This window comes from Equus przewalskii, chromosome 13 (assembly GCF_037783145.1).
Source record: "Equus przewalskii isolate Varuska chromosome 13, EquPr2, whole genome shotgun sequence".
NCBI lineage: Eukaryota > Metazoa > Chordata > Mammalia > Perissodactyla > Equidae > Equus > Equus przewalskii.
In genome coordinates, this window is record NC_091843.1 from 45,825,801 (window position 1) to 45,852,807 (window position 27,007).

The window sequence follows — 27,007 nt, forward strand, 5'->3', positions numbered from 1 at the left end:
AAATTTCCTTTTATACAAACAGCAGTTGAAGTGGTTTGGATTGGGGATACGCCAATATATTATTCTACTTAAAATTAGAGAATATAATGACTCAGAAAAATGTGCATCCTGGCTTAACATAAGCATCGGTCATTGGTTATTGTGGCAGCATTCACTGTAAATCTTGCCTACCCTTCCAGCCCAGAAGACAAAGTGCTCCCAGTTATTTTTGACAGGACCTAGAGGCTTATGTTGTACTTAAGGCTGCTTCTTAGTAACTCTGGGCAGATATCCTGTTCACGTGACATAAATAGCTTCAACAGAGTATGAAAATATCTGGATTTATAATAATAACTCTTGTGAACATTAATAAATGGTGGCCATTTTGTTTGCATTCCACAAGGGATGATCATTTTGTAAAGCTTGCTGTGCAGGGGATATTCTCTTCCAAAATGACTCCGCTCTTGTCTGGCTCTTCTATGAATCAGTTGCCTGGAAAAGAATGTAAATTATAACTACACTGGTAAATTACAAGTAGGGACAACTAGTATGCAGGTCATCTAGCATACAGAAAAGCCCTGTCTATTAAGGTGGGCATTTAGGTCAATTGGTGATGCTATGGAGGCACTTGTTATGGGATCATTATGGTGTGCATGTGTGTGAGCATTTCATGCTCTACAGTGCTGGATGCTCATCTCAATGCCTTGTCCATAGGTCCTGACAACACTAGCTCTGCCAGGTATCTGGAGAGAGTGGAAAAAGAGTAACATGAATTTATCATCACTCCTGAAAAATAACTCAGAGTTCCCCCAATTCTAGAATATACCATGGGATTGAGCAGCTAATTACATGCAGGCTTTTGTCTTTCTTAACCTGTTTCACATATGATAGCCTTAGCTCCCCAAAGAGATTGTTAGAAGGCATAATTCCAGGCAGAAGTTGGAAGTGAGAGGGCCTGGTGTTGGAAGTCTACTCATCTCCTCTCTCCTGATATCCTCTACCACCTCCTGAAGTTCCTAACATTACTATCTTTAGTTGTGTCTTCGTTCCTCCAGTACGACACTATGCTCTGAGCCTACCCAGTGTGAGGTTTCTAATTAGGCAAATCTGGTTGGAATTCCAGCTCAGTACTTACTGTGTGACCTGTGGCAAGTTCCTTGTCTCCTGGTTCCCTCATCTGTGGAAGGCTGAAAATACAGAGTGGTTGTATGGGTTAAACAAAATAAGTTATTGAAATGCCTTACACAATGCCAAGCACATATTAACAGTATAATAAATGCTGCTTCTGTTCATTTCTCCCTCCTCATATCCCTCAGTCATGTTCTACCTACACGACACACTATACTCACTGGGGCTCTCACTTGGCTGGCTCTCATAAATTACACCTAGGAAACGAAAATTATGTATTTTTAGAGATGACAAGGCTTTAGAAATGATTTGGACTAGCGGTTTTCCAGGAGTGTTCTGTGGGACCTCAGGTGCCCCCGGGGAGGGCTGCAGTGTTGCCCAAGGAGCGGACAGGGTGGGACTCTGGCCCTTGACCTTCTTTGACTAGAGAAATGCTGCTTTTATCAGTTTTAAACAGTAAGATTTTCATAAGATTTCATTTTGGGGAGACAAAAGTGTTCTGTTCCAAAAAAAAAAAAGGAGTTTGCAAGCTGCTTTAGCCAATGCTTCATTTTACAGATAAGGAAAATGAGACCCAGAGAGGCTGGAGATCATGGCCTTGCTCTTCCGTGCCAAGTTGCTGGACTCATCTCCTCAGAGTGCTTCCTTTGAACTTCTTTAATGCCACTTGACCAGACTTCACGTTGGGCTATACTCATGTGAGCCTTGTTCAGTAACGATTTACTAAATTTAAATTCCCCCAAAAGTTTCACAACTGTTTAGCATTAAAGTCCCTTCTGTGAGAGCTGACATAATTCTTTTTTGGCATTGATGATTGCCAAGACTCTAAGTCTCATTACCCAATGTATTTAGATTTCAAAAAGTGAACACATCTTTAAAAATATTTTAGGAGAATTACTCAAGCAATATATAAATATATACTACTGAACATTCAAACAATGTAGAAATGTATGGAGTAAAAAGCAAAGTGCTTCTTTACCCATCAGCTTTTCCCAAAGCAAGACCGACTCCCTAGCCCTCTGTTGAACCACTGTTAAGCATTTAACATGTAGCTTACCAGATACTATTCTATGTACATACAATCACATATAATTTTAGTTTTCTCCATATAAATAAAACCAGACTCCTATCATTTTATAACTTGATTTTTTCCCTCCTAACAACAGCATAGAGACATTTCCAAGAAAGTACACATATATCAGTCACTCTTTTAAATCTCTTCACAGCATTTCCATTATATTTCATGATGTGTGTGTCACTAAAAATGGGCAAGTAGATAGTTTCCTTTTTGTTTTCCATTACAAATACACTTCAGTGAATATTCTTTTACGTACCGCCATGTACACATTTGAAAATATATCTCTAGAATAAATACCTGGAAAATTCCACAGTCAATTAAAAAACTTGATAAATGTAGACATACTGCCCTCCAAATTTCTATATTCATTTATATCCCCACTAGTACAGTATAAGAGTAGACATTTCCTCACATTCAATCAATACAGAATATTTAAATTTGCATATTTTTCTCTTTTATATCTTTTTAATTTTTCCAATCAGAAAGACTAAAATGATATCTTATTATTTTATTTTTTAAGTCTTTGTTTATTGGTGGGGTTGAATGTTTTTGCTTATGCTATTTCCCTCTGTAGTTTTTCTGTAAATTATCTGTTTGTAAAGTTGCACATTTTTCCATTGGGTTGTTTGTCCTTTTCTTACTGATTTATAGATTTCTTTATATATTTTGGATATGAATCCCTTTTTATGTATGCTAAATATATTTTATTTTAATCCTTTGTTGTATGTGTTACACATACTTTCTCTTGATTTGTTGTTTAACTTTTAATTTTGTTTATGGTCCTTTTGATATACAAGATTTACATTTCCATACAGTCACATCTGTCCATCTTTTGCAAGTCCTGTCAACTCTTCCTCCCAAATCCAAACACTTCTCTCTACCTTTCTTTCTACCATTCTTGCCTAAGACACTATCCCCTCTTTCCAGGACCAAGCAATAGCCTTCTAACTGATCAGCCAGCTTCCACTCTTGCCTCTCCACACTCATTCTCCACACCTCCTCCATTTAAAAATTTCTATCAGATATTACTCCTTTCCTTAAAATTCTTTAATTGCTTCACATTACATTTAGGATGAAATCCAAACTTCTTATTCTGTCTTACAAAACTCTAAATGGTCTGGCCTACCTCTCAGATTTCATCTTATATGGGTACAATGCTTCAGCTACCTAAGCATTTAAGTTTCTCAAATAGCTAAGTTTAGTCTTAGCTTTTGCACTAGTTATTCTCCATAAATAGAAAGTGTCCCTTCTAGCTCTTTGAATGACTTGCTCCTTGCCATTCAAATCACAGTTTAAATTTAATCTCTTCACAGGAGATTTCCCTCCAGAAATAGCCAAGGTAAGTTTTGATCATCACAGCCAACTTTAATTCTCACCATAACCTACATATCACTATTTACTCTTCTTTTTACTGGTTGGTTGTTGGTTGAATGATCAATCTACTTATTATCTATATATTCACTCAACTACCTGTCCTTCCATCTGCTTACGTATCTATCTACCTACCTATGTACCTATCCACTTATCCATCCCTCTATCCATCCATCCATCCATCCATCCATTCATCTGTCTCTTCTCTTCGACCTTGTGACTAATATTTTAAAAATGTATTTATTGGCGTTTAAGTGGGGTTAGGGAGGGAGTAGAGATAAATATATGTGATTAATTATAGGATTACCATATAATTCATCATTCACACTGGGACACTTTTGAGAGTAAAAGGAATTGTAATTACACTGGGCCAAGAGGGTAACCTGGTACTGTCTCAGGCATATGGTTACCCAATTACCTATAAGAAGTTCTTTTAGTTAAGTTATTAAAGCTTCACAGCATTTTAATATCTGGTATGCTTTTTATTCCTTTATTCTTTGTTTTTTATTTTGAGGAAGATTAGCACTGAGCTAACACCTGCTGCCAATCCTCCTCTTTTCGCTGAGGAAGACTGGCCCTGAGCTAACATCCGTGCCCATCTTCCTCTACTTTATATGTGGGATGCCTACCATAGCATGGCTTGCCAAGCGATGCCATGTCCGCACCTGGGACCCGAACCAGTGAACCCTGGGCCGCCAAAGCAGAATGTGCAAACTTAACCACTGCGCCATCAGGCCGGCCCATCTTTTTTTTTTTTTAAAGATTGGCACCTGAGCTAACATCTGTCGCCAATCTTTCTTTTTTTTTTTTCCCTTCTTCTCCCCAAAGCCCCCCTCCACCCTGAATAGTTGAATATTCACTAGTTGTATATTCAATAGTTGTATGTTCTAGTTGTGAGTGCCTCTGGTTGTGGTATGTGGGACACTGCCTCAGCATGGCCTGATGAGCAGTGCTATGTCTGTGCCCAGGATCCGAACCCACGAAACTCTGGGTCGCCAAAGTGGAGCATGTGAACTTAACCACTAGGCCACGGAGCTGACCCTCATTTATTTATTCTTTATTTAATAAGGCTATTGCCTATTCTAAAGCTTTTGTTCTTCATGATGGGCTTTACTTTAACACTATCAGTTTCACATATCTCTATGTTGGGCTTTTTCTTGGAATTAAGTTACATTTGTAGCAGAACTAATATAGTTCACAAGCATTTAGTCAGAAATGACACTATTAAGAGACATAATGTATCTCTCCATTTATTTTGGTTTTAAAATATATTTCAGAATATTTAATGTTTTTTCATATGAGCCTTATAAAATTTTTTGTTAACTTTTTTTTCTATATTTTGTTGTGCTGATGTAAATGGGACATGTTTTTTTCCACTTTATTTCCTTACCTATTACTGTTGGTATGTAGGAAAGCTCTTAATATTTGCTTATTTATTTCATAATCATTTAGAGTTATAAGAAGTTCATAAGCTACTTCAGATATTTTTTCTTTGATCTCATGTTATCTCATGTGTAGGAAATATATTTGTGCTTACTGTAAAAGATTGTATTTTTGAAAGATGGCTACAATAGCGTCTCCCATCCCACGTGCTCTTCTGAATGTGACCTTGCCACTCCTCCCCCTTCCATTGAATCTGGGCTTAGTGACTCACTTATAACCAAAGGAATGCAACAGAAGGGACACTGTGTGACATCTGAGCCTTTCAGCTTCTGCCTAGTCCTCTTGAAGCACTCCCGCTCTGGACGCTCGCTGTTGGGATGCTCCTCAGTATGCAGACGCCATGCTGTGAGGAGTCAAAGCCACATGGAGGGGCCATGGCCTATAGGTATTCTGGTTTACAGTCTCAGATGAGTGTTTTTGTTATCCTTGCCCAGGTACCAGCCGTGCGAGTACAGAAACTTGCAGATGATTCCAACCCCAGTCATTTTAATCACCCCCAGACATTGTTCCTAGCTGAGGCCCCAGATATTGAGGAGCAGAGACAGGCCATCCCCACTGTACCCTGTCCAATTCTTGATGCTCTGAATCTGTGAGCACTAAGTTTGGGGTTGTTTGTTACACAGCAATAGGTAAATGGAACACTCATCCATCAGTTCATAGAAGAAGGAGTCATGATGTCTCTGCCATTTGTTAACCTTAAGACTTTCATCATATAGTTAAGCTTTCTTGAACTCAAGCTCCTTCTCTTTAAAGTGGGGACAGTGTTATCTGCCTTTCCAAAACCACAGAGAATTGGTGAGAATCAAGTGAAAAAATGATGTGAAAGCACTTTGTGAAAATAGATGTGAAAGTGTAAAGCACTCTCCATAAATATAAGGGAATACATAAACAGAAATATAAAGACTAACTTTTGAGTCAATTATACATATTTTTTTCTGAGATCAAATAGGCTTAATGATTTCCCTGGGCAGAGCTGGCCCAACAATGAGGGAAGGGAGATCCTGACCCTATGGAACTGCATGCTGTATCTCGGAAACATGAAAAGAACTCTACTCTTCAACGATAAGTGACTGAAATTTCTTCTGGGAAAGGCAAACTTTGTGTGGTTCCGTTCACGATGGAAGAAATCCAGATAGCTCAAATGTGACCCGAGATAAAACTAAAACTGCTACAGAGTAGCTAATCTTTGTTAAGGTTTTTCTTTACAAACTAAGGTCACTACATTAAAAACAATTGAAACCACTTGTCGAGAGAGCTGCTTACTGTGTTACTTCAAGGCAAATCAAGGCATCCGCCAAAATGGCTTTAATCTCCAACATGAAGTGCCAGAGCCATCGGTGATAAGTCAAGCTCACCAATTTCTATGCAACTCAAGAAAGGCAGAGTTAGATAAAGGAAGTGTTTAACCTTTAGAAGAGCAGCGAGGGAGGGATGTCACTCTTCCTGTTTCCACTCTGTTTTCTTGAGACTCTAAGAAAGGAAAGTATTTATGCAGAAAGTATAAAGATCTGAGCTTCCTGATTTTTATACCTGGGATGTTCTCAAATCCAATTGCTGCTCTCCTTCTTTTGAACTCCATTAATTCTGCTGTATCTAAAACAATCGAGCATCCCTTTTAGTTGTCTGTTTTAAGAATTTGACAGCTGTGAATAGGCAAATGAATAGGATTTAAGGCTTAAAGGCAGTGTGATCTACTTGACGGACGCTGGCTTTTTAGTAAGACCTTGGTTCAAATCTTATTACACACATATTAACAGCATTAGCTTCAGCTATCTACCTAAACTTTTTGAAGCTCCAAAATGGGGTAAACAGGGATAATAATATTTACCTCCTCACGCTATTGTGAGGATTAAATGACCTCATGTTTGGGAAAGCAAAGTCATGTTGACATTTTTACCCCAACTGCCCTGGATCAGTTCCTCTACAAACTCTACTGCTGAACATTCCAACAATCTCCTTCCCCTTTCCCAATTTCCTCCAGGTATTTCTGGAACTTCCCAGGTGTTGCTACACATGCTCATGCATGGGACTCAGGCCTCATAAAGTTTAGAATAAAACAGTCCCTCAACCTCAGCCTCCAGCCCCTCACCCCACAGCCTTCAGGCTGGAGATTACACATAATTTCCTCTCTGTAATCCTATTTTCCTTCTCCTTCCAGATTTACCCTCCTGTTCAAGTTCATTACTTAACTACCTCTTACATGTGTAAAACTCAATTCAAGAAATAGACTCAGGAATCACCAGACCACCCAGTTCCTAGGCACAACCAGACCTTGAATTCTGATTTGGGCTTACTGCAACACCTGGCACACAGAGTCTCTCACATACATTATCTAATTTTACCCTAAGAGAGGCTAAGTGACATATCCAAGATCACACAGTCAGGATTCAAACTCGGGTCTTGTGACTCCATGGAGCCTCTTCTATATTCAACAATTGGAGGGGGCTCTGGAGCTAGATTGCCTGGCCTCAAAGCTGGGAGCCGCTCCTTTCTCATCAATGACTTTGGAAAAGCCCCCTCTGGGACAGTAGGCTCAAAGGTTATTTTGTGACTAAGCCTGGTAGCTGTCCTCCATAATATTGACCTTTAAAGGTCACCCTGAAAAACCTGTGACGCCTTCTTACTCAGTAGGAAAAAAATCACATCTTTTTTTTTCACCCTTGGCAAATATGTGAGTGTACTTTTCCTGAGTAAATAATTGTTCTTTGTATTTAATTTCTATTGTGTATTCACAGTTTCCGTTTATGGGCAGTCATGGCTTAAATTAAGCCGATCTCTTAGGATTTCACATTCAATACTTTCCCTTTCCTTTTACATGTTATTAAAGTACTGGGATATTTCTTAGGAGTATTGACAGAGAATCTGGGTGGTGCTGTCACACACATCTGAACAGAGCAATCTGGTGATTTTTGATCCCCTACCAAAAGAGCAGACCAGCTGGCATCCAGATTCAGGTACAAATGACACACAGTTAGTGCTCATGGGAGTGAGTTTAGGCAGCTCAGCCAGCTGACTCCCATGAACAACCCCTGTAACTCAGAAAACTGATAGTTGAAAATCAATATAGAGGGGATTTCTAGTCAAGAAACTAATAACTGCAGTAGCATAATCAAAGAGATGCATAGTCAGTTAAAAGAACCCTTCAGAGTCCCTTTTATGAGGGAGTCTGCAGGCCTCCCCAAGTCTCTGCTAAATATTTTCTATCTCTTTGGAGGGGCTGGACTCAGAAAAATATATGAAGCTCTTGGCTCTAGCCTGGAGACTCCTGAGGAGAAGGAAAATCATAGTTGCATTATTTTGTATAGGGAGAAAGAGGATTCCTGTGAAGGGAAGTGTCATATAACTGTTATGGCATAGCCAGGACTTTTGTTATTAGGGATGTCTGGTAGAAAATGTCTCCTGAAGAATTCCTTTGTGTCCTTCCTCATTGTCCATATTCAGATTTCACTTCATTTCTGTGTCTTTTTAGGAATTTAAACCATATACAAACTTTATCAAAAACCATAACCATCAGACTAACTTGCTAACCCTGAACCAAAGATAGATCAATCAATATTTATTTAAGACACAGGCTAAATGAAAGGGGTTGCTTTAATTTTTTTCTTTCTTTTTGAAATTCCAATGAATAGGTTTGAAATGAAACAAACCGTTTTTCAAGATCATCAAAATATTCTCAGAAATAAACTGAATGAAATATATGGATTTTTAATTCCAAGGTCTGCACTCGAAGGGAGAGGCTGGCTTTCCATGCAAATAGTGCTCTCACAAACATGGTGAACGTTCCTAAAACCCGCTGAAACTTGCCGCACTTTCTGTAAGAAGTGTGGCACATACCGACCCCACAAAGTGACACAGTACAAGCCGGGCAAGCATTCTCTGTGAGCTCAGGGAAAGCAGTGTTGACAGGAAGCAGAGTGGCTATGGTGGGCAGACTAAGCCGATTTTCCAGAAAAAGGCTAAAACTACAAAGAAGATTGTGCTGAGGCTTGAATGCATTGAGCCCAACTGCAGATCTCAGAGAATGTGCTGGCTATTAAGAGATGCAAGCGTTTTGAACTGAGAGGAGATAAGAAGAGAAAGGGCCAAGGGATCCAGTTCTGAGCTTCATCTTTTGTTTTATTATGCAGACAATGGAATCTTGAGGTTATGGTCACTCCAAAAAAAAAAAAAAAAGGAAAAAGGGGAGAGATTGGGATCACTGCTTGGGCTGTTGGGAAGTTTATCTTATTGCCTGAAAGGTTGGGAAGATCAACAAGCTTTTGTAGCCAGGGCTCATGTCTTGCCAGTGCTCCCCTTTGGCTTGAGGAAGTTGATTATCTGAAACTTGAATTGCTCCCGCACTCTCCTGGGGCCGTACTAGCTAGAAAGTCCTTGGAATGGCTAGGAAAGTGGTAACCAATCAAATCATTGTCCCGTGTACTCCTTATTAGCTCCTGAGGCTTATAAAGCAGATTAGGTACAGCTCCAGCTTTCTGAAAAAAAGACAGGAGAAAAAAATGTCTAATTTTCGAAAGGTGTTGTAGAAAATCTCTCCCTCTTACGCTTGCATTATTTAAAATAATTACTGTAACGCCTGCACTTTGCTGTCTCTGAGGAGACGTCAATTTTTTGTACTAGGCAAAAATAAACCCCAGGACCACTTTGTGTGCTGAACTTTGCAGCGAAAGAAGACTCTCGGTTCGGTCTGACATTTCCATTAGTGTTCAAATGAATGATAGCCAAGCAGTTCACATTGGAGCCCTCCAGTCTCAATTAAATGTGACAGGAAATTACTCCTGACACTTCAGGGGACAAGTGTTCTCCACCCCCCACCCCAGCTCTGTATACCAAAATTCCCACTATTCTCATCTATATTGATTTGAGCTCAATTTTTGCCAGAGATAAGAATTTCCATTTTAAAATAACAATAATAACTGACATTTATTAAGTGACTATGTGCCTGGTACTGTGGCAAGCACTGTATGTATTAACTTATTTAATCTTTAGCACAGCCCCATGAGGGGATACTGTTATTTCCATTTCACAAGGAAGAAAGTAGAGGCATAGTGTTTTATGTTCCCTGAGTATGTAGGCTCTATGAAAGCCTCACTTGTTTTACTCACTGCTGGGTTCTCAGCATCTAGAAGAATGCCTAGCATATAGTAGGTGTTCAAGAAATACTTGTAGAATGAATGGATGAGTGAATGAATGCACAAACAACCCCAAGATCACATAGCAAAATGGGACCCAGACTCACCCCAAGGTCACATAGCCACTGGGGACCCAGACTCAGCCGTCTGGCAGGACACCTGTGCCCTTTGCAGCCTCAGCACATGGTTTCAGGCGGTGTGGCTGCCTTGTCACCTCGCTCAGCTCAGAAGAGGAAAATGTGGCTACCTTCTCATTGTCATAGCCTTTGTGAAGTCTCCAGCCAAAGCAGGACCAGATTTAAGTCCTTAGGGCTGTCGTTGGGACTTGTTTGGGTTTAATATAAAGTCTGGTGAACTGAAGAAGTAATATGTAGTGGAATTAGATAGAACTCTTAACCTCTCAATGTTCCAGTTCCATCATCAGTAAAATAGAAGTAAGTATATTTACCTCATATAGATATCCTGAAGATTAAATGGAAAAAATGTAGATAAAACACCTAGCACCAAAGTCTTGCATATAGCAGGCATTCAGTAATAGTTTACTGTTTCCTTCTCCCATGGAATCTGAGCCTGTGTCACCCATTTTTGGACAGGTAACAGAATTCTCTGCCCTCTTCCTTTTAAGCAAAATGTGGAGGGGAAAAGCCTGAACAAGGACATTGGCCTTAGGATATAGAGGACGCAAACGTCCTCAATTTGTACTCACTGTTCCCCTGCTGGTAAAAACCTTCCCTTGCGGATATTTCAGCACGTGTATAAAACACTTTGAGATAATTTTGGCATTCACAGGCATGGAAAAAAAGCCAAACTGACTGAGGGGTTGTGGATGCTAGAATAGAGCCTAATTAAATAGGTTATGAGACACTGTAGATAATGTGCTAAGGCCCTGGCTGTTTTGAGATTAAGGAAGGCAGCCTTTTCAGAATTTTTATTGAGGGAATGAGGGATTGTAATTAAACATTACAAAGGATTCAAATTTTAAGAAAACCCAAATGTACTTATGGAACTAAAAATACTTATCCAAAAATATCCCTTACAGGAAAAAAAAGGAGTGGCTTCCTAAATTTAATTGAAATGCCTTTGAACTTTTTCCTTGAATACAGCATGGGATCCTGTGTGGAAATGAAGAGGAAGGGAGAGCATTGGGGGAAAAAGATAAAGTGAAGGGCTCGTTTGGCGAATGGGGTCACCTGTGTTGCCTGGCCTTGGGTCTGATGCTCACTTCAGTTGAGCCCTGCAGCAGGAGCTAGTTTTGGAAATAAGCTATAATTTTGAAGAGGAAAAGAAAAAGGATGCGTGTGGAAGGGCAAGTGGTAGAGGCCTCGCTTAGACAGGAGTCCTGGGAGCCCCAGCTCAAGAGCTGCTGCTACAGCTCACAGTATGTTGCTCTGAGCTTGTGTGTGTTGCAGTCTAAATTCGGAAGAAAATGTTGTATCCCAAACAGAACGCTCAGCCAGAACCGAAGAGAAGTTCCCTAACTGGGAAATGAGCTGTCCCCTACCTTCCTGTTTCCTCCACTTCTGTTACCCGAAGGCTTAGTACCATTGCTTGATCTCTGTAAATCATCTTGGAGATTCCACAACTGAAAGAAGGTCTTTAGTAGAATGTTTCCCCCTTAAGATAATGGGTAATAAAGCCAGATTTAGGAACGGGATTTTGGAAGGGGAATAATAAAGTAAATATGAAGTCCCACTTGTCTTCTTTCTTTCTGCCTCCTGCAGGCCTACGTGAAACAGCAGTGTGAGAAGGGACGTTAGCCGTGTTTGTACGATCTCATTTCCACTACTACTTCGCATGTCTTCCTTTTGCCTGCCATCTTCTTTTATTCTTGTCTTTATCTCTTTTCTTCCTATTCCTGCTATTTAAACTTCTAGTCTTCTCTCCTTCCTTTTTTCTTTCTCACTAATATATTCATGCAAGACTTTCTGAGCTTGATAGGTTTAGTGATATTCCTTTTTCACCTCTCCTAAAGGGTTAAATGCAAGAGATTTTTATTTTATAGTTAGTTTAAAAGAATATTTCTCTGAAAACTTTTAAAAAAACTGAATACCTTTTGAGATAATGTGATACAGATTGGAGTGAAGCAGAAGGGCTGCGTGTCCCAGCACTAGAGATATTAGTAGATCCCAAGGAAAGGAAAATGTTTGCCTTCAGTTAGTACCACGATGGCCCTAGAGAAGACCGAAGTACAATTTAAGGGTGACCTAACATGTTTTCTGTGAGAACGATAGCTGAATAAATTGTCAACCCTGTACCTTCATAATATGATTATTCAAGTTTAATAAGAATTCTAAAGATCTTATTATTCATGTCTCATAAATGTTTCATGTCTCACTCATGTCTCATGTCACTCTATTCTGAGTAACTAAAATCAACTTTAAATTATTCATTCCTGATTAAACCAAAGCATTTGGCATTCTCCCATTATTTAGCACTCTTCTCCTTCCATAGCATATTTAGGAAAGTGATATTCATGCCAAATCCTTAACATAGTTTACATAATAGAACTACATGTCTCACATTAATTATTTTATGGGCCAAGTGATTGTCTTTAGGGATTATACTGTTTTTTCCTTCCCAGTAACTCTGTTCACTTCTTTTTTCTACCTATCCTGGCTTGTTCATTTATTCCACAGATGATGAACGCCTACATGCACATAATGCTAAATGCTGGACATTGGAAATACAGTAGTGAACAGACAGATGTGGCTAGGTCATCCTGGAGCTTAACATCTACTTGTTTCCTTAAGTGCTTGTTTCTTATCAGACTCTCAATGACTTCAAAGAAGAAAGCTCATTCCTTGACTTGGATATCAATATTTTCTAAAGCAATGCTAGTCTCCCAAATATGGTGAATCCTACTTGACGGCTGACACAGTTTGGCTGGTAAGAGTATACTTTGAAATCAATAATTTATCAAGCTTTGTAAAGCACCTACAGGGCGTAAATCATTGGATATGATGAGATATACCACAAGTAACACCCAGACACAATCTTTGAGGAATTATGGCATATACACAAACATTTTTTCTACTTTTGAGTTAGCTTTATTTTTAAAGTTTTTTTATAGCGCCATAATTTACACATAATAAAATGGATAGGTCTTAAGTTTTCAGTTTAATGAATTTTGATAAATGCATAGGGTTTTACAGTACACACTTCTATTAAGATAGAGGACATTTCCATCATCCTAGAAAGTTCCTTCCCCCCATTCAGTCAATTTCCTTCTTTTTCCAGTCCCAGAGACCACTACTGTTCCAAATTCTCTCACCATAGATTAGAATTGTCTGTTCTTGGACTACATATAAATGGAATCAGATGGTATGTCCTTTTAGTTTTTTGTTTTTTCTTCCCCTAAAGATTATGTTTTTGAGATTTATCCATATTATTGAGTATATCAATAACTGATTTCTTTTTAGGTCTGAGCAGCATTCCATTGTATAGATATACTACAATTTGTGTATCCATTCAGTTCTTGCTGGACATGTGGGTTATTTTTAGTTGTTGTAGTAATTCTTCTTATACAAGTCTCTTTGTGGACATTTTCTTTTCATTTCTCTTGGGTAAAGATGTAGAATGGAATTTCTGTGTCATAGAATAGGTTTATGTTTAACTTTATAAGAAATTGCCAAACAATTCTTCAAAATAGTTGTACTATTTTATACTTCCATCAGCAATGTATAAGAATTCCAGGTCCTCCACATCTTCATGAATAATTTGTATGCTAGTCTTTTTATTGTCGATTTTATTAATACTTTACATATTATGGACATAAATCCTAAGTTAGAACTATTTATGTGAATATTTTCTCCCAGTCTGTGGTTTTTTCTTATCAGTGTTCTCCCAAATCTATTGCTGTATCCTATTTATTTCCATGTTTTATATCTAATTAATTTAGACTTTTGAAATAGAAAAGCTAAGAATTCAATATTCCTTTCTTTTTTAAATTGTTGTAGCATCACTTCTCTGAAGAAAGAAACACCGAACACCTATCCAAATTGAATGGGAGAAAGGCCAGAGAGTATAAGCAAATCAGGAATAAAATTAAAAATGTTTTCCTATCACACAGGTTGAAAAACATTTTTTGGAAAATGAAAATGGAAAGACGTATACACAATTGCAGGCAGAGAACAAGGAGAGAATGATGAGAAAGACTCTCAAGAGAGAGGTGCAAGAGAGGGGAATGATAAATGGAGCCAAGCTGATGAAGAGGTGGGAGGAGATAAATTGAGGAGACGAGAGATAGGATTCACTTAGGAAAGACACTTGGCACTTCACCTGAGAGAGAGGTAGGGAAGGGAAGGAGAAATATGTTGAGAGAAAGGGGAATTTGTAGTGTCCTTTCAAATGGCTTTGATCTAAGTAAAGTACAGGAGAAGATGCTCCAGAGACTAAGAAAAGCAGGAGTTGGGCTGGGAGCTTGAAGATCATGTATTGCAGTGAGCAGTCTAAAAAAGATGCGGGAACGGACTGTCAATCAGAAATTAAGGGCAATGGTTTATAAAGTGGGACTCTCAGTTCACTGGCCACACCATCCACTCCTTTCAGATAAGGAAGGGAAAAGGGGTTAACGTAGAGTTGGGCATTTACAAGGTAGACAAAGTAATAGGACATGGTGGTGAGGAATATCAGATGTTGAAAAGACCATCACTGAAATGGCAGACAAAAAGTCTGCCTCTATCCTCAGCAGGGAGAAGTTCAAGGTCAGAGGAAAGCTGATGGCATGGAAGAATATGGAGCTCCTGAAAGCAAATGTGTTAAATGATGTTAGAATTAGTCTGATTGTCGGCAACCATATGACTTGAAGCCCTATTTCTTTTTCTATAGTAGTTTTTATGTAGGTATGGCTGACTCAGCCTTTAGTATGACATTGTGGACATTCTCTTTTCATGAGAGAAATAAAAAAATCTATTACTGGAAACATAAGAGAGAAGTTTATCTAGAGTCCTATGGACCCCAAGTTTCTCTACACTCTGTCATATATAGGTCCAATAATTTTATAAAAATTGAATCAAGTGAATCCAAAAAAGTATAAAAAGAATTATACACCATAACCAAGTGGGACTTATCTCAGGTTTACAAGGCTAGTTCAACATTTGAAAATCAATTAATATAATCCATCACATCAACAGACTAAAAAAGAAAGTTCACATGATCATATCAATAGATGCAGAAAAAGCGTTTGATAAAATCCAACACCCATTCATGATAAAAGCTCTCAGTAAACTAGAAATAGGAACTCTTTCAGCTTAATAAAGACTTTCTACAAAACACCTACAGCTAACATCATACTTAATGAGAAACTCAAAGCTTTGCCACTAAGATCAGGTACAAGGCAAGGATGTTCCCTCTCATCACTCCTTTTCAACACTGTGTTGGAAGTTATAGCTAATGCAATAAAACAAGAAAAAGAAATAAAAGGAATACAGATCAGAAAGGAAGACATAAAACTGTCTTTGTAGATGACGTGATCACCTATGTAGAAAATCCAAAAGAATTGACAAAAAAAAAATAAACAAACAAATCCTGGGACTAATAAGCAATTATAGCAAGGTTGCAGGATATAAGGTTAATATATGAAAGTCAATTACTTTCCTATATACCAACAATGAACAGGTGGAATTTGGAATTAAAAACACAATACTATTTATATTAACACCCCCAAAAATGAAATACTTAGATATAAACCTAAAAAAATATGTACAAGATCTATATGAGGAAAGGTACAAAACTCTGATAAACAAAGTCAAAGAAGAACTAAATAAATGAAGAGATATCCCATGTTTACAGATAGGAAGATTCAACGTTGTCAAGATGTCAGTTCTTCCCAACTTGATCTATAGATTCAATGCAATTCCAATCAAAATTCCAGCAAGTTATTTTATGGATATCAACAAACTGGTTCTAAAGTTTGTGTGGAGAGGAACAGACCCAGAACAGCCAACACAATACTGAAGTTGGAGGTCTAATGTTACCTGACTTCAAGACTTACTATAAAGCTACAGTAATCAAGACAGCATGGTATCAGTGAAAGAATAGACAAACAAATCAGTCACCTAGAATCGAGAGCCCAGAAATAGACCCCTAAAATATAATCAACTGACCTTTGACAAAAAAGCAAAGGCAATATAATGGAGCAAAGATAGTCTCTTCAACAAATGGTGCTGGAACAAATGGACAGCCACACGCAAAGAAATAAATCTAGAACAGACTTTACACCCTTCACAAAAATTAACTCAAAATGAATCATAGACATAAATATAAAACACAAAACTATAAAACTCCTAGAAGATAACATAGCAAAAAGCTTAGATGACCTTGGGTATGGAGATGCCTTCTTAGATACAATGCTAAAGACACTACTCATGAAAGAAATAATTGATAAGCTGGACTCCATTAAAATAAAAAATTTCTGCTCTCTGGAAGACAATATCAAGAGAATTAAAAGACAAGCCACAGACTGGGAGAACATATTTGTGAAAGATACATCTGATAAATGACTGTTATCCAAAATATACAAAGAATTCTTAAAACTCAACAATAAGAAAACAAACAACTTGATTTAAAACTGCGCCACAGACCTTAACAGATACCTCTTCAAAGAAGATATACAGATAGCAATAAACATATGAAAAGACGTTCCACATCATATATCATCAGGGAAATGCAAATCAAAACAATGACGAGATAAAACTACATACCTATTAGAGTAGCCAAAATCCAGAACACTGACAACACCAAATGCTAGTGAGGGTGTGGAGCAACAGGAAATCTCATACATTGCTAGTAGAAGTGCAAAATAGCACAGCCACTTTGGAAATTTATGTCCACATATAACCTGCACATAGATGTTTATAGCAGCTTTATTTATAATTGCCAAAACTTGCAAGCAACTAAGATGTCCTTCAGTGGGTGAATGGAAAAATAAACTGTGGTACATCCAGACAATGGATATGCTTCAGCACTAAGAGGAAATTATCTATCAAGACATGAAAAGACATAGAGGAACCTTAAGCACATATTACTAAGTGAAAGAAGCCCATATGAAAAGGCTATATACTGTATGATTCCAACTATATGACATTCTGGAAAAGGTCAAACTATGGAGACAGTAAAAAGATCAGTGGTTGCTGGTGTGGGGACGGGGTGGGAAGAGATGAATAGGTGGATCACAGAGCATTTTAGGGCAGTAAAAATTTGCTGTATGATATTATAATGGTGGACACATGTCATTATACATATGTTCAAACCCACAGAATGTACACCACCAAACATCAAGACTGACCCCGAAAGTAAACTATGGACTTTGGGTCATTATGATGTGTCAACGTAGGTTCATCTTTGGTAAAAAAAAAAAAAAAAAAACAGCAAAAAACCATATGATTCTGGTGAATGATGTTGGTCATGGGAGAGGGTATCCATGTATGGGGCTGGGGGCTATATGGGAAATCTCTGTACCTCTCTATCAATATTGTTGTCAACCGAAAACTGCTCTAAATCAAGTCTTTAAAAAAATTCAATCAAGTATGCCTTCTTGAAAGTGATTCCTTCTTGCTGGACATCTGGTTCCTCTCTTTTTGAAAAATTTTTCTCACTGGTAATCCTGTTTTACATTTGTCGCTGCTGAGCTTGAATATTAAATTTACTTTTCTTCACAGCACAGCTCTATATGTCTTGTAGAAAATGACATACTAAAAATAGAAGGAGAAAAAGAGAGAGAGAAAACAGGACATATGGGATCTTTATGAGGCTCTAGGTGGAACAACATATCTCATAATGAGCCTCTACTGAAAGACCAAGAAGGCTCATTTATAAACTTGCGGTCTCTTACATTCCGCGTGTCTTCACATCTTAACTAAAATTTCCTAATAGTCATTGAGCAAATTTCATCATCGGCTTGCAGATTCTAATTTTCCCTCAATCTTGCAATAAATATACTCAATTATTCTGCCAAAACACTGTCTCTTGTGAAGATAAATTTAATAAGAAGGAAAGTGAAAGGAGGAAATTGAACTTACTGTAGCTTTGGCTGGGTTTGCCGTACAGCCCTCAATCTGATTTTCCTTTAATGACAGTTGACTATGCCGCTTCACTGCAAAAAATTAATAATACCACTGAATCAGAGTTTGACATAATAACTACAACCCCATAGAAGCCTTGGCTAAATACTCTCATTCCTCAGTCAATGGTTTTTGTTATATAGGCCCGGATTTTCCATCCTGTTTTCTGTTTGGCCTAGGACAAGTAGCTTGTCAGTTGTATCTAATTTTAGAATCCTTCAGGAATCTAGTATGATTATCTATTATTACCCTTTTGGAGTCTATTATTATCCCTTCAGCTTCAATTTTTCTTCCCTTAAATTGTTTCAGACCAATGGGCAAGTCTCCTAATCTCCAGAGAAGGACGTGCTCTTGTGACCTAAGCCACGACTCAGTAAACTGCATTATTTTAGTTTAATAATAGTGATGGGAAATGCAAGGTATAAAAGTCCCTGCCCTCAAGGATATAAGCATCTAGTTGGGGAGACAAGACACATGTGTGTGAAAAAACAGGTAACACGCTAGTTATTAAGTACCTAATGTAGGCCTTTGAATAGGTGCTGTAGGAATTCAGAAGCCAGAAAAATCACTGTGGGCTGGGGAACTCAGGAAAGATTTTGTGAAGGGCCGGAGATTGGAGCATAAATAGGATTCCAAGGAGAAGACAGAAGTGGGGAGGGTAGTCCAGGTGGAAGGCATTATACAAGTGAGGCACAGAGAGGGAAAGATGTAGGAGTACTCAGGAAATGATGGTTAGAACAGAATAGTTAGAGATCAAGATTTGAACTCAGAAATGGGAGATGAGGTTGGAAATCTAGGGTGGAATAAACAGTGGTAGATCTTGAATATTACCAGTTTAGGGAATTTGGAGTTCGTTGTATGGGATGTAGGAAGCTATGTTTAAGCAGGAGAGAAACATGATAAATTTAAACCCATTTTCTATATGGTTCTCAGTAGACAAAAGATTGCTGTTAGCTTTTGTCTTCTGTGTAATAAAATTTTAATTTACTGGATGCTAATTGCGATGTCCACCTCTTCCTGGAACTGGACGCATCTCTGAACCCATCTGCCATTCCTTTTAGGATACAGTCACCAGAATTCAGAGCCTCGAGAAGACGCTGCAGTCTTTGTTTTGCTGCTAGAGATGTTCAGGTAAGAACATCTGATTCAACTGACAGTTATTAAGCTGACAACAAGTCAGTGGCTGTGAGGCGTGAACCACAGGATCCTAATGTCTGGTATTTAGTTTTTCTTTATTTTTATCCTATAGAAATCTTTTCAGATTTGATGAACTCTTTATTCAAAAGGAACAGTTCAGTTGGCTTTTGGTGCTGCAGAATGCCTCCCAGAGAGATGACACTAGTAAAACTCAGATGGTCCCACTGAGACCTGCTTGTGTCTCAGAAGAATGGAAGTGTCTGAAGGTAGCTGTTCATGGGAAGTGGGGCAGGAAAACAACCCCATACACTCTTTTGGACCTGCTATCTTTCCAAGTGACTCAATAATGGGAGTCGCAGAGATAAGCAACCTCTTGGTCTCAGCTAGAGAAAGCTTCCCTTTTATTTTGACCAGCCCTATACTAACCAGCTCACTGCATCCTGTATTCATGGCTTCACAAAGCCCTGTTTCATTCTAATTGGAGGCTGATCTCTATTCAGGACTTTTGTTGCTGATGACCACTGAACAAAAGAAAAGGGATCTGATGCTGGCGGGGCGGGATGGGCAGAACTGTGAAGTGCAAGCCTCACCGTCTCAAAATGGGGCACTCCCCAGGCCCAAGCATTGCCCTTTGCTTCTGCATCTCCTATTTTCTCCTAGCTTTAGGTCTCTAAAAAATGTAAATCCTGCTCTGTTTGTTAGTGAGGTTGCGACCCATCGATATAATCTTGTTGAATTGAATCTTGGCGATTTAAAATACTGTGTTATATAGCAGAGGCAGTATATTTGAATAGGTCACCTGTTGGTACAAGGAAAATTGTATCATGCAAGCAGCTACCTTTTTCGTGTATATAATTTATCTGTCTTTAGAATTTTAGAACTAACTGAGATTTAACAGGTGATTCATTCTGGTCATGCCATTTTACAAGTGAGGAAATTAAGATTCAGAGATAGCAACCAATATCATGACCAACTAACTATTCTGATTTCTATCTATTCTGGGCAGCTGGTTGCCTAGGCTGCAACGCTTTCACTGTAAAACTGGGAAAGTCTGAGGCAAATGGGGACAAGTTGGTCACCCCAACAACTAATTAGCTAACTCGAGCTTTCACAGCAGCTGTTGATATATTGATATATCATGCTTTCTGCCTTCTAGTATTAGGTCTTTTCCCATGACAACAGAATGCAATAAAAATATTTCCTCGCTCATGAGCAACATATTAAGATTCTAGAATCCTATAATGATGAGTTTGCCTTTATGTTCCAGGACGTTTATGGACGTTTTCTCCCAGTTCTGATCTAGGCCATCCTATCTCTAAGAACTCAGCATATGTACATAAATTTTTAACCTAATTTAAATTTAATAAGGATCGTAGGCTATTTCTGTATTGCATGGAGGAAAAGAAGAAATCAATGAAGTGTTTTGAGGATAGCCAAAGAAAGCATTTGTTCCAGAAATTCATTTACGCGTTAACTATGGGATCTAAAATATATGAGGCTTGGAAAAAAGGCATAAGGCAATGGATAGGAGTTCTGTATTGGGACAATTAACATAAGTACTGTGATTAACAATTCTTTCAGCTCAAATTCTTGTGGATGTAGCTATAAAGTAGTGAAGTCAATTGATGAGTGTAGCTTTCAAATCTCCTCATTAATTTATAGGCACAACACCTGCAACTCCTTGTGGCTCCTAGTGATAAGGATGAAATGCTTAAAAAACTGGGTTGATAAACTTGCTGAACCTGTATGAAGACAGACTTCTTTCCTCCACTCCTTAAATATTGGTGATCCATTGGATTTCTCTTAATCACTATTTTCTTCTCAGGCTACATGCTGTCTAGGGGCAAACTCATCCTCCTCGTGACTTCGACTACTCTTTATAACAGGGTGAATGAATGTACTGCCTGCCCGCCACCACACCTCTCACCCGTGCCCATGGCACACATTGCTGATTTGTCCTTATACTCATTACTGCTCAACCTTGACTTGGCCTCAAAGTCCTTCCAAACACGTCTTCACTCTAACACAACAGACTGATCAGAATTAGCGCCAAATCTATTCTCGGACTCACAATTAACCAGTCTTGGACCCAGATTAGACCCAAATTTATACGTCTAATCCAGACCTCCTACAGGCTGTGTATCTGAATATTAGACAGCTCATCTCCACCTGGATGACTTAGTACCTCAATTTCAACACGTCCAAACCTGAGATCCTCATTTTCACCCCAAACCTGCTTCTCCTCTGTCTTCTTTACACCTACCATCCAGTTAGTCACCAATTCTGTGCTTTATTTTTCTTGAATCCTTCTTGACTTCTTCCACTGCGTTCTATCCCTACTGTCACTGCTTTATTCAGGTTCTTGCAAAGCCTGTTTGCTGGTTTCTCTGACTCTGTTCTCCTTAATCCTTCCACATTGCTATAAGAGGGATTTCTCTCAAAACCACAAATCTGACCAACTCATTCCTCTCCTTACAAATCCCTATAGGGACCCTTCCATGGCCTTCAGAAGACATTTCTAACCTCTTATCTCAGTTTATATGATCTTTGTCATTCACCTGTGCCTATCTTTCCAGAGGTGCTGACGTCTTCCCAATTTTTGTATTAACTAAAGCTTTCACTAATTTGTCTTTCAGAAAGACAACTTTGTTTTATTAATCAAATCTGTATTTACTAATTTTTTTCTATTTTATATCTTTTATTCCTCATTTCTTTGTACTTAGTTTCCTTTATTAAGTTTCTTAATTTGATACTTAGAGAATTTATTTTCAATTTTAATGTTCTCTTATAAATGTTTTTAAGGCTCTGCATTTTCTTCTGCATACTGCTTTGGCCACATCCGGTAGCTCGTGTCTCCTTGTCATTCAGCTCTCACTTGTTTATACTTTTAGTTTTACTCAGGATTTATTATAGAAAGATGCTTAACAATTTTCAACTGAATGGATTATTTTTTGCTTTTGTTAATTTATTGTGCATTAGAGTTAGAAAAATCTGGCTGAAATAAATTCTCCATTTTGAAATTTATTAAGCATTTGTATATGTATATATATATCAACTAATACATAGCCAATTTTTGTAACTATTCCATGGAGCTTTAAAATAATGTAATTCTCTTACTGTCATGTATACTGTTCTCTCCACATGTGCTAAATGGAACATATTCATTGTGACATTCAGATATTCTTCTAGAAAGTGTTTTTTCAATGGTACCTTTTCGCAGTGAGGGTATAAGTGCATGCTCCCCAAATATTTACCTTGTTTTTATCTTTCAGTGAGAAGCTGAGCTAGGTATAGAATTCTAGGTTCAGCATGGCTTTCAGAATTATGATGATATTGTTCCTTTGTTTTCTAGAAACCCAATTTGCAGTTAAGAGTTCGGTGTCAATCTCTTTCTGTTTCCTTATGGATACATTCTTTGTCTCTCTGAAATGTTTTAGGATGATCTCTTTATTGTTTAGGTTCTGAAATTTCACCAAGGTGAGCCTAGTTTTCTTTATTTTTTAAATTTGGGGTTTTTCATCTGAAGATCTGATAAGAACGTTTTACTGTGTGGTTTTTTATTTTCTTCCCCTCCATTCTCTCTCTTCTGTTTTTTTTTGAAGATTTCTATTAAATGGATGATGATTCTTCCAGATCTCTTCCTCACGTCCCTTAAGTTTCCCCCCACATTTGTCACTACTTTCTTCTGCACCACATGGTAGGAGAATCACTCGTCTCTGTCTTTCAGCTGACTGTTTGACTCTTCACCTATGTGCATTTTGCTTTTTGGTTCATCATATTTTGATCATATTTTTAACTTCAGAGATCTCCCTTGTTGCTTTTTCATTGCAATCTGTTCTTTTCTTTTGAACACAATATCCCTTCCAACCAATTTCAGGAAAGTAATTATGTTTATTTTGCAGTTTTATTTCATTTCCTATGTTTATATTATTTTGTAGCGTTCTTTCATTTGCTGTGATTCCATCATTTCCCCAAGGGTTAATTCCTCTACTTGTTGAGTTTAGAACTTTGTTATTTCTATTTTTAAAAATTATATTTGATGTCTTTTCTGTTGTTTTTTCTCAAATATTTGGACATTCTTGTTGTCTCTTCCCAGTTGTGTATGTGAGTCCTAACTGAAATGAAAATCACTGCTCATGTAACACTGAAACAGTTTCTGATTATGGGAGGCCGGCTCCAGCAGTTTGTGTGGGGAAGTGGGCAAGTGTGGGTGGGACCACAGTACCAGGAGTCCCAGTCTCTCCAGTAACCACAGGCTGTACTCTGCTTCTCCAGCCTCAGCCACTCTGTGCTTTCTTATGCCTCAACTCCCACTTGAGAGAGCTGCCCTCATTGCAGACCAATCAAGAGTCTGTGGCTCTAAGAAGTAACCACTCACTTCACGACAACAGGGGTGGGTGGATACCGATGTAAAGGTTTTATCATCTTTAATGAATCACCTCACCAACTGCCTTCATCCTGCTCTTTCCCCTAGTTCCCACTGATCCTGCTGTTTGGATTATTTTGGGGCATAGATGGGAAAACGCATTGTTTGACCTTCTGTTTTTTCAGTATGAGATTATGACCTTTTTAGTTCTTTTAGGTTTTACTTTCAATCTGGCGTGAATTGCTATATATACTTCAGAAATTCGTTGGTGGCATCTCTTTCAAATTTACCACTGTGCTAAGATTTTTTTAAAAATATATCTATATGATTTTGTTATTTTAATGGTTTTTTTTTTTTTTTTTTTGAGAGGGAGTAAACCTTGTTTTCAGTTAGCCACCTTGAACTGGAAAGCCAACTCTTTGTTTAGGCCTTCAATGTGTAACCAGGACTTTTCCATTTCATTGTTCCCTCTGCTGAGGAATTTAGAACAAACGTCTTAAGGTCAGGTGAGAAGTACTCTGGGCTATGCTGCCAAGCCTCTTCCCTGCTCATGATCAGTCAGAATCCCTTGTGAGGCCCATCTTAGATGTCTTCTTCCTCAGGGTGAGAATTTCAAGACCATGTTGTCTTGTCTCACGTTTTAGGAAATATCACAAAGGCTCCAACTTTGAACATGTGTTTCAAAATCGACTTCACATTCATCTCAGGAAGTTTTCAAGACGGTTATACAATGAGGACTCCTGGTTGTTTATCTTATCATCCCAGAGTTTCCAAGGAGATTACACAGATTAGGTCTCCTTGAATTCACTTATGTTTGTGGATACTCTTCACTTTACCTAGATTTTCACATTGGTATTTCATTTGGGCCTCTTGACAAGTTTTCTCAGTAAATATGGAATATTCATTTAGCACATGAGGAAATTGATTCAGACAGGTTATTTGCCAAATTATGCAAATAACAAATAGGGGAGCCAGTCCTTAACCCTGAAATTCTTTCTCTGAGTACACCTCAAGTGGATTTCTTTAATGACTGAGGTAAGACCAATGCACTTAGACAAAAGCTGATTTTAAGTCTAGATATGTATCCCTGAGGCTAGACAGGAATTAAACTAGCCTGTAGGAGTTGGATTCAATATTTACTGAGAAGAATGTGCCTGATTATGACAGATTAGGCTTTTATTTATTTATTTTTTTAAAAAGTCATAGAACCAATTGCTCCTTTAAAAAGCTCCTCTGAGAAAAACAATTTCAAGCGTGGTTATAGGAATTATTGCTTGAAGATGCTTGATCAGCTGCATTAACTCCACGTTTCTGTCCAGGTTCCCTTTATTGATTGTATCAGTTGCCTATTGTTTTAAAAAGCAGCCTCTCCCCAAGCTCAGTGGCTTAAAACAATCACCATTTATCATTGCTCACAAGTCTACCAGTCAGCTGGGCAGTTCTGCTAATCTGTCCAGGCTCCGCTGAGCACAACTGGGCTCGCTCAGGTGTCTGTGTTAGGCATGAGTGTTGATTGGGAGCTGCTTACTCTACTCACGTGTTTTGTGGTTGGCTGACTGTTGGCTGGAGCAATGTCTTTTATCATCCAGCAGGCCAATCCAGGCTTGTGCGTGTGGTGGCGTCTGAGTTCAAAGAGAGTGAGTGAAAGCTCACCAGGACTTTTGAGCCCTAGCTCCCTCTGCTTTTTTTTTTTACTGTTTTAAAATATATTAGATTTGGTTTTTATTGTAGAGCACACATATCAGGGCAAAGTGCTGCACACACAACTACAAATCGTTTTTGGGAAAAAAGCTGTAAAAAAATAAAACTGCAACTGCTTTAGTTATGCAGTCCCGACGTGAGGAGTCCACACTGGCAAAGGAGTTCTGGCCCTGAGAGGGGCTCCTTGATGGTGACTGCCCCAGATTTCTGCAGCCTCAGGCCTGGGCCTCTATAAGACAAGGCCCTCTGGGGTGGTGGCAGCCTGGTGACTGGGAGGGTCTCTACTCTCAGCAGGCTGGGGTCTTGGCCCTGGCTGGCAAGGAGACATTTCTAATGAATCTAGATCAGCAAAACCTTGCAGCCTTTGAGGATCTGAGTAGACAGAAACTGCCAAAGACTTTACTATTTTTTTTCCTTTTATTACTATTTTTTAAAAGCCCCTTCCTCAGCTCCCACGCCTCTGAGGCTGAGGAGGCACCAACCCAGGCTGCAGGCCTGAGCTCTGGCCTTGGATGCATGCTGCAGACGGACAGAGGGGGCAGGGCTAGCGTAATGTCACTTCCACATATTTTGTTGGTCAAAACAAGTCCTAAAGCCAGTCCAGATACAGAGGGTAGGGAACCACAAAGTCATATGGAAAGGGGCGTGGATACAGAGAGGAGAGTAATTGGCCTCATTTTTGCACACAATCGACCACACCTGTTTGTTGTACCCATGCCTCAGCTGCCACGTTAGCTGCTAAAGGCTCACAGGTGCCTCCCCTGTTTTGGAGAATTGCCCTCAGCTGAAGGGGGCTGCCTTATCCTAGAGGTTATGCCCTATCTTTCATGTGAAGTGAAGGAGGTACAGCCCACAGCAAATTACTGATGGCTATGGGGCTACGAAAGGTCAGCCCCCTTGCCTCCAGGGGCAACAACTTTGTAGTGTGATTTAAGCTCCAGAGCCTCCCTTTGGCTCAAGGAAAGACTAGACTTAATCTGAGACCACATCTTGGCTCTGCTTTTACTCCTCCCTTCTCTTCCTCACCCCTTTACAGCTTTTTCCTGAAGGGCACACCCTCAGTAATTCACAGGTGCCCAAATGCATGACTCAGGCCCTACATCTAGCCATCTGTACCAAGACAGATGTTTTATGATGATACGGTATTAAAAGACAGCAGACACTTGTCATTAATATATATTCATAAGCATAGTTGCATATTTTTAGCTTAGTTGCAGTCTCTGTGAGATTTCAAAAGGCTAATTTACACTTTTGTAAAAAGAACAATGGCTAACATTTACTGAGTGCATACCATGCACTAGGCTCTGTGCTCAGTATGTAACATATGATTTCATTTAATCCTCACTATGACCATATGAGATAGCTATTGTTATCACTTTTTACACTTTTAGTGTTTTCTAAATAATTTCATATCTGGGATTTTGTTCTCCTGTTATTTACTCTAGCAACAAAAGACTTCTGCATCTGCGTAAAAATAGTCTTTGACATATGGCATAAGGAAACACTTGATAAGTGTCACAGACAAGACAACTTGACCTCCCTTCAACTCAGAAAATCAGGCCTCTCTGGGTTCATCATTGAACAATACTGACAGGAAAACCTAATGGTCAAGGGA

General features: G+C 38.7%; 1 protein-coding gene and 1 pseudogene across 2 annotated transcripts in view; one reads left to right on the forward strand and one right to left on the reverse strand.

Moving 5' to 3' along the window:
- Nucleotides 1-306: 306 nt before the first annotated feature.
- Nucleotides 307-27,007, reverse strand: part of CCDC192 (coiled-coil domain containing 192) — a 224,497-nt gene continuing 197,796 nt past the window's right edge. For both annotated transcript variants that reach the window (XR_011525630.1, XM_070571258.1), the window contains 3 exons: nt 18,147-18,220; nt 1,115-1,166; nt 307-471 (listed from right to left, as the gene is read on the reverse strand). Coding sequence is in view for 1 of the 2 variants with exons in the window: in XM_070571258.1 (XP_070427359.1) it covers nt 464-471; nt 1,115-1,166; nt 18,147-18,220 (134 nt within the window). In the remaining variant the exon portion in view is untranslated. The remainder of the gene's footprint in view (nt 472-1,114; nt 1,167-18,146; nt 18,221-27,007) is intronic.
- Nucleotides 8,770-9,148, forward strand: LOC103557326 (large ribosomal subunit protein eL42-like; annotated as a pseudogene).